We start from the raw sequence: 7,874 nt of genomic DNA on the forward strand, positions 1-7,874 counted from the left end.
GAGGCAGCGACCGAAGCAGCAACAGAGACCGAGGCAAGGAAAGTGACAAAAGCAATAGCAATAACAACAGTAGTAGCAGAGGCCAAGACAGAGGCAGCGGCAGAGGCAGAGTAAGCAACAGAGGCAGAAGCAAAGACAGAGGCAGAATCAACTCCTGTATATTACAGCAACAAACTACATCCCGTTCGCCCTCTCTTCACTGCACTCACTGCTCTGCTCTGCTCTCTTCGTGCACGGCCACCCTCTAGCTTATTCACTCCCACTTACGATCATTTATAAACTTCAGCGTGTCTGTTTTGGGCTGTCAGCCGCAAGGACAGCTCGCTGCTTAAAGCGTTTGCAGTGCACAGGAAATGCCGCTAAACAAGGAACGCACACGCACTCACACACGCATGCACTCACCCTCCCTCTCTCTCTCTCTCTCACTCCCACTAATACTGGCCGCCGCCTTGGCTGCGTTTTTATTGACCTCCAAGTTGAGGGTAAATGAAAAATGAAAAAAAACGAAAGAACAATAGAAAAACACGCGAATTTGATTGAGCTTTTAGTTCCACCTAGCTGCCACCCAATGCCCCACCCCCTTGTCTACTTAATGGGCCATAGTTTTGGCTGCCTCTTTTTTTATTGCCAGCCCGTTAATTGAATTAATTTTTTTTCGTTTGTATCTTTATCAAACGACAAACAGAATTCATATCTATTGAATATTTGTGTGCGTGTGTGTATATGAAATGTAAATTCAATTAATATCTTGCGTGTGACAGTTTTTTCTGCGTGTGCTAAGGCGTTCGAATGGGCGCGTCAGCGCCTACCATAAATCGTTTTATGCTTTAACCTTGAACTAAACAAATTTTAATACACGTTAAAATTTTATATGTATATATACATTCATATGTATATTCGCATAAAATAAGAATTCGTTCAGCGTTTCGTTCTTTTCTACCCTGCGATTGGTGCGCTTGTGAGAGTAGCGTATATTAGTTTGACAACTAGGTATGTAACACGCTGAAGAAAGCACTTTATGTATACTATATATTAATAGTAAAATATTTAATAATATATATTATAATGGTATATCAGTTGTATGCCCTGTAATTTATAAACATTGTATATATAGGGTATATAGGTTGTGTACATAAGTGTGAAACAAGCAAAAATTAGAATACTATACAGACTATGTATAAATAAATATAGAACATAGCCTCCTATTTTTATACCCTGTAGTCTAAACAAATTGTCAGCAAAGGCAGAAAGAAGATGTTAAAATAGAATATAGTTAGCTAGCATAAATATAGTAAATGAAAAATTTGTATACCCTAAGATTTAAAAATGTATATCAGTTTTATGTATATGCTTGTATTTAATTGGAATTTATCAATAAGTTTGCAGCAGTCGATAACGATTATTACATTTTCGATACTTTTATGTAGGGTATCTTGTAGAGGCTGTTTTAATTTAGCTGTACTTTGAAATTTCATTTGGCTGCGTGTCGAAAAATCTCAACAATTTTTCAATTTACTGTCAAATCGACAATGACGAAGGCAGCGCCAAAAACTGTCAATTAACGTGTCCAGATTACAAGGCAAATGCGAAAGGGGCTGGCGTAGGGGGCGGGGGGTGTGTTGCTTTTAAAGGTAGCGAACACGATATTGAGGCTTAGCCGTTTGATGGATCGCATTGGCAAAGCAATTCAAATAGAGACGCCGCAAAGTGTCAGTTACAAGAGTTCAAAGCGAAGAAAAACCAAATTTTAAAACATATTCTATATAGGGGTTGGGGGGAGAAAAAAAATTAAGAATTTTCAACTGGGAAAATGTATCGCATGGTCATACCCAGAAGCTGTCAGCATTGACACGCTGCTCACCTTTCACACGAACAAACACCCACACAGACACACACACACACATAGAGAGATGTAGACACATGTGAAATTGAGTCCTAGTGGCTCCTGCAGCGCCCAGCCCTCCCCCACCCCTTGCAACTGCCACTGTCAATACATCAAAAGAGAAAAAAAATCCAACCAACCATGCGGGCCTCTCCAGTGGCACATTTTTCATCAGCTGCTGACACTTGGTTGTTCCAGCAACAACAATAACGCGCTAGCGAGCGGCGCTGCTGCTGTCAGCGTCAACGTCGACGTCAGCGTTGCGCGTCGAACATAAGTACAAGTGCTCAAGAAACAATTGAAAGTGCAACGTATAAGCAAAAACAACAACAATAACAATGGCGAACCAGCAGCCAGCAGCTAACATAAGCAACAACAACAGCTAACAACAATAAAAACAACGCACCACGTGGTTATTAAAGTTGGCTTTTCAATTAAACTTTTGCCGGCGCTTTATTGGAAGCCACACTGGTGCGAGATACGACAAGCTAGTGCTGAAACAAAATTTTCCAAAAATAGCTATTTTCGGTTTAGGTATTAACATAAATATTTACATACATATATACACAAGTATATGTCTGCCTTCTATATATAAATAAAATAATAGAAATATATTAAATATTGCTGCTTAGGTATTATAGCCATATAAATAATTAACACATTTGCATACTCATCACACTTTTCGACTAACACTCTACCACGGTAACTCGTTTTGCTGTCAATCGTGTTTTATGACTCTCTCTCACTCACTCTGGCTTGGCCTTCTCTTTTGATTTGCTGCGTGCTAATTATGTATGTATGTTTGTAACTATGGATGTTTTTTGTAAATATGTTTTCAGTTTGTACTCCGGCCTCTCTCACTCTCTGTTTTGCTGGCGCTCTCAAGAACCGGCTCTTTTCTGTTTACTTTATTGAATGCGAATGTAATGGCAGAAAAGAACTTACAATCTTAAGACACAGATACAAGGATGTGTATGTTTGAGTGAGCATGTGTGTATAAATACAGAGATCTGCATACGCCATGACGTCTCTAGTAAATAAAAATTGTACTGCACTGCACATATAATATTTATATATGCATTTATTTATGTATTTGTTTATGTATTTCTGTGAATATATTGTATGTATTTATATTAATTTAATAAATTGATTGGTCGCAATTTGAATGCGTGGCTGCGATTCGAAATGTACTGTTCATAGCTAGTTAAATTTCGGCATGCTACATATGTACATACATATAAACATGGAAGTATGTAAGTAAATATGTTTGCTACACTCGTAAAGGGCTTGTCTAGTTAGCCGCTCTTTTTAGCTCGCTCTCTCTCTTGTTTTGCCATTCTGTTTTGTGCCTTTTCTGCGTGCCAATGAACGATCATAAAGCAGCAGCACGTGTTGATCAAATCAAAGCTCTGCTTCAACAGCCCCAAAACGCAACTCGTGTAGCGTAACCATTGCACTAATTACACAAACACACTAACTTACACTGGCGCACAGACCGCAGAATACATGTGTATGACATAATAATAATAATAATTATGCCGTTGTCGTTGTTGATGTTTTCATTTTGTTGTTGTTGCTGTACTCGGCGCCGGGCGACGCGTCGCTTTTTCCATTAAAGCTTCCCCGTCTCGCTTTTGCATTTGCATTCACATTCGCATTCGCATTCTCATTGCAGCACAGTTTTGTTTCTGTGTTCTTTGCATTTCTGTGGTTGCTTTTATTGCAGGCAATTTGTATATGGTGGGGACGAGCGAGATAGACAGCTTATTACAGCACTTGATGGCGCTGCAGTTTTTTGTTGTTGTTATTGCCATTTGTTATTGCACATTGACGTAATATCGGCTGGAAGCAAGTTGAAAGTGGACAAATGTTGGGGCTGTCCCTCAGCTCATATTAAATTGGGGAATCGAAAAAAATGTCAAGTACAGCTATAACAGTTTCTTTTTCTTTTCTGCTGAATTTGCAAATTACTGCAAAGCAATTTCTAAGAACACAATTTCGCTGAGGGATTAGGTAAAATGCTTAGATTGTGTTTATTTGTTGACCATTAATCAAATAAATATGATTTTATTGCTGTCATCTGTGCTGTAGTTGTTGAATAGCAACTGTACGACGCCATAGCTGTATGTGTATTAGTGTGCGTTTGTGTGTTTTATCACGCCACCAGGTTCCATTCACTGTCCATGCTGACCCCAACGTCTGACTCAATTCATTCTAAAATTTTCCAAAACATGAACAGACGCGTGCCAAGGTTCTGAATTTAATGATACGATCATTGGTACAGATTAGACGAAGACCCCAACATGAAGCTGAATTAATGGCACGCTTCTTGCGATTAGATTCTAATAAAAGCTGCCAACTTGATCTTCGACCCACGTTCAGCTGCAGGCAGCTTGCAGCCAAAAAAATACCAAAAAAAAACAAATGACAAATGACAAATTTTCCATGTTGAAGTGGAACAGACGAACGAGTGCCCGGCGAGATGTTATCAGAGCAAGTGAACGGCTCGCTTCGGTCACGTCACAGATATTCCAATACGACGACCATGTGATCTGATTGGCAAAAGCGAGAGGCACGCAAAGAGAGCGCCGACAGCACTGGCTGGGAGAGTGGAGAGCGAGAGCGTGATTTGGCAAGCAAGTTTTTTTTCTGTTTTGTCTATGAGCTTTTGCATCGGCTTGGACGATTTGCTGAATGCGCTGCGCATGTTTTTTGCACTTTGAGTTGTTATCATAGATAAGGTAGGTGTGACAAACTGGCCACAGATGAAAGTGTACTACAGAATGATGAATGGCGTGCTTTGCGCAGGTGTGTGTTAGCAGGCTTATAATTAAAATGTGATGTCCATTTCATTCGTTGCGATTGCACAGCGCCGCTTTTCATCATCCACTGCTCAAAGCTCGTAATAAAAAAATACTAAGTAATCATGAGGGTAAATATTTATAGTCGCGTGGTAACCTCGTCGCTAGGCCGTGATAACAAATCGTGACTCTTGCTTTATTTATTTTTTATTTATTTTTTTTAGAATTTTTTTTCGGTTTTTAATTGTGGCGACATCGTCGCCTATTTCATCAAAAGTCCAACGGTTAACAACTACTGGCCAATAGTTTATGGAGTTTATCGAGTTGACGGGCGTCTTTCTATAATTAGTCTGATATCAAAGGCAATAAATACCGTCCGTCTATCAATCAGCAGGTGTATCCATATAAATTTGATAGTAGAGCATTACAGCGGGGCCTTTAGTATTACAATAGGCCTCAATTGAACGGCATCTGGTCTAAGCTAATTAATATTTGTATTGTAAAAAACTATGTATTTAATCATTTTCCATGAACTGGTTAAACGAGTGACCAGCTACAGTAATAGCTCGCTTTGACGATCCATTCATGTTAATACAAAATTAGTACATTTTAGTACAAATTCGCTTTGAAACTTATGAAATGTCATAGCGAATGTTTACTGTACTTTGACAATTATTCTTTATTTTGCAATTAATAGAGACAACTGTTGTCGTACTGTCGCCCCCTGGCGCTCTTTTTATCTGTTGTTCTATTTTAATATCCCATCCATATCATTATTTATTTACTGTTATTTGTTCAATTCGCCTAGGTGATACCAATTGGAAAAAAGAAGGCAAAGTCAAATAATTTGTCACATGGTGTGGCGATTGGAGGCTTAACTCACAGACAGGCACACATACACTTGCAAAGAGAACGCCCGCTCTCGCAGACACAGTCACACACACAAACAAACTAAAGTCTATTCACGCAATGTATGTAAACAAAGCGCGGACACACACACAGCAGCAGCAGCACGCTGCACGTGTTTTGTGTGTGGGGGGAATATTGAAAGAAATTGGCAAGCAGCAGCAGCTGAATGAGTTGAGTTTTGTGTGGTTGTGGGAGGTAACAAACTCACCTCTAATTGATAAATCCATAATGTTCTCACGCTCTCTCTCCGCGCTGCTGCTGCGTCTGCTACTACTACGACTGCTACTCTCGGCAGACATGATGATTATTAATGCGCAAAAATAAAACCGAAACTGTTTAGCTCCAAGAGCAACAACAACTGCGTAGCAACAGGCACTTGTAACACAAATCAAAACCGAAACACATGTAAAATGAATAACAAATTATGAGCGCTGCGATCAAGCAAGAGAGCAGCGCTGCTGCTGCTCCGCCGGGGTGGGTTGGTCACGTGGTTGCCCTTGGGGAGTTCGGGAGAGTGCTTTTATTTGTTTTGCTGTCCCAGCCAAGAGGTGAAGATAGAGCCTGCAGCAACTCTAACGAAACGAAACGGAATACAAACAAAGAGAGATAGGGATAGTTTGAGAGAGCGGGTGCCGATATACAAGTCCAATATCAACTCTGACCAAAATGCTCGGCAGCGCACGGCACACAGCACACAGCAGTCATCTCGCTCACACCATTGCCACGTTATATAAGGCTTATGTAATTGAGAAACGACAAGGCATGCGCACGGGGCCACAGTGGGACACAAAAATAGCAACGCAAATGAGATTTTTTATGGGATTTCTAAGTGTATATATACATATATACATATATACATATATGTCTAATCTTGACGCTCGATCTGGCTATTTTTGGTTATGGCCCATCTACTAATGAGTTTTTAGTGGCGGCTCAAGTTGCAGTAGGATGAAAGGGAAACACAAACGATCTTCCTCCCCTTTCTTACTAACCACTGTGAAAAAAAGTTTCCAATTGGAATTCAGTTATTTTCTTTGTTTCGTCATTCAATAACAAGTAACAAAAACACATATCCAACGCCGCACAATCAATTTGATTGGCAAGCTGTCCGCCTATCTAGATGTGGCATTAAGTCCCCAGGATTTGTGTGTGGGATTATGTTTGTGAACTGGCAACCGGGGCACGGGATTAATTTTTGAATATATGATAAGGCACTACTAATGCCCATACACATCAAATTCCACACCTCCACAGTGACAGAGATATATATAATTTGAAGGTGTTTTATTTATATAATTTGCTTGTTCATTTCCCATTCAGGCACTGAAATCTAACATTTTCCTAGCGGTTGGAGATGACAATTTTCACAGCTGCATGACTGTAAAGCGCACTGAACTTTAAATACATTTAACACAGAAATACTTATATAAATATATATATTTATATTCCAAATTTAATCATTTGAATTTTAGAGTTTTCTAATTTTCGTAACATACTCTTAGGCCTATCTGATTAACGACTTAACCACTTTAATTTCTGTTGCATACCTTTAAGGAAAGATCTGTTAGCGTTTACATATCATTTGCGCAAGCTAACTGCTTCAACTTATGTTGCATACCTAAAATGTTCGCTTTGTTAGCATTAGCAGATCAATTGAGCACATAATGACTTGCTTAACAGTGCCGAGCGAGTACTAACAGTGATGAATTCAAAATAACCGTTCACTGTACAACGATTGACTTTAAACTGTATGTGTAGGCAACTCTTGTGATTTTGGGAATTTTGTATATAGCAAGAGCAACTAAATAACAGCTTCACACTCACAACAACAAATAAGTTGAGCGACAGTCCATAACATAATTATGCTAACTTAACATAGAGTTTGAGTAGTTCGCTGCGCAGCATTGCTCTGCGTTGTTGTGCGCTGCTCAGCTCTCTGCTTGTTTACTGAGGTGCTCATTCGTTCAGAAGTGGTCGATCGCGAATGACGTGTGTTCTCGATTTTTGGCGCGTTCAATGAAATGCTGTTGTCGTGCGCGCGCTTTAAAATATTTTTAATGGAAATTGATTTTGATTAAAAAGTGGCAGCCAAATAAATAATTGAAATTAAAATTAAATGCGTGTGAAATTGGCAAGAAATACCAGCTGTCAGAAACCAATACACGAGCTTCCGTGTGTGTGTGTGACTGTGTTTAAAGTGTGTGTGTTGTCAGGGTGCGTGAAAAAATGCACTAAACAAGAAATCAAAGCAAATTAGAAAAAAAAACAACAACAACAAATAT

At 39.4% G+C, this 7,874-nt stretch overlaps 2 protein-coding genes across 3 annotated transcripts in view; one reads left to right on the forward strand and one right to left on the reverse strand.

The window, feature by feature from the left end:
• The window catches only part of LOC111603048 (hepatic leukemia factor), a 68,281-nt gene extending 62,296 nt beyond the window's left edge, over positions 1-5,985 (reverse strand). Inside the window, exon 1 of one of the 2 annotated variants that reach the window (XM_023320496.2) lies at positions 5,801-5,985. In XM_023320496.2, coding sequence (XP_023176264.1) covers positions 5,801-5,891 — 91 coding nt within the window. In that variant the 5' untranslated portion in view covers positions 5,892-5,985. The remainder of the gene's footprint in view (positions 1-5,800) is intronic. The other variant, XM_023320499.2, reaches the window with a different exon arrangement.
• A 1,482-nt stretch (positions 5,986-7,467) lies between these two features.
• Positions 7,468-7,874, forward strand: part of LOC111603069 (serine/threonine-protein kinase phg2) — a 33,860-nt gene continuing 33,453 nt past the window's right edge. The window contains exon 1 of the mRNA XM_023320527.2: positions 7,468-7,874. This exon is cut by the window's right edge and continues 531 nt beyond it. The gene's annotated coding sequence lies outside the window, so the exon portion shown is untranslated.

This window comes from Drosophila hydei, unplaced genomic scaffold (assembly GCF_003285905.1).
Source record: "Drosophila hydei strain 15085-1641.00,03,60 unplaced genomic scaffold, DhydRS2 tig00000001-arrow-pilon, whole genome shotgun sequence".
In the NCBI taxonomy this organism is placed as follows: domain Eukaryota; kingdom Metazoa; phylum Arthropoda; class Insecta; order Diptera; family Drosophilidae; genus Drosophila; species Drosophila hydei.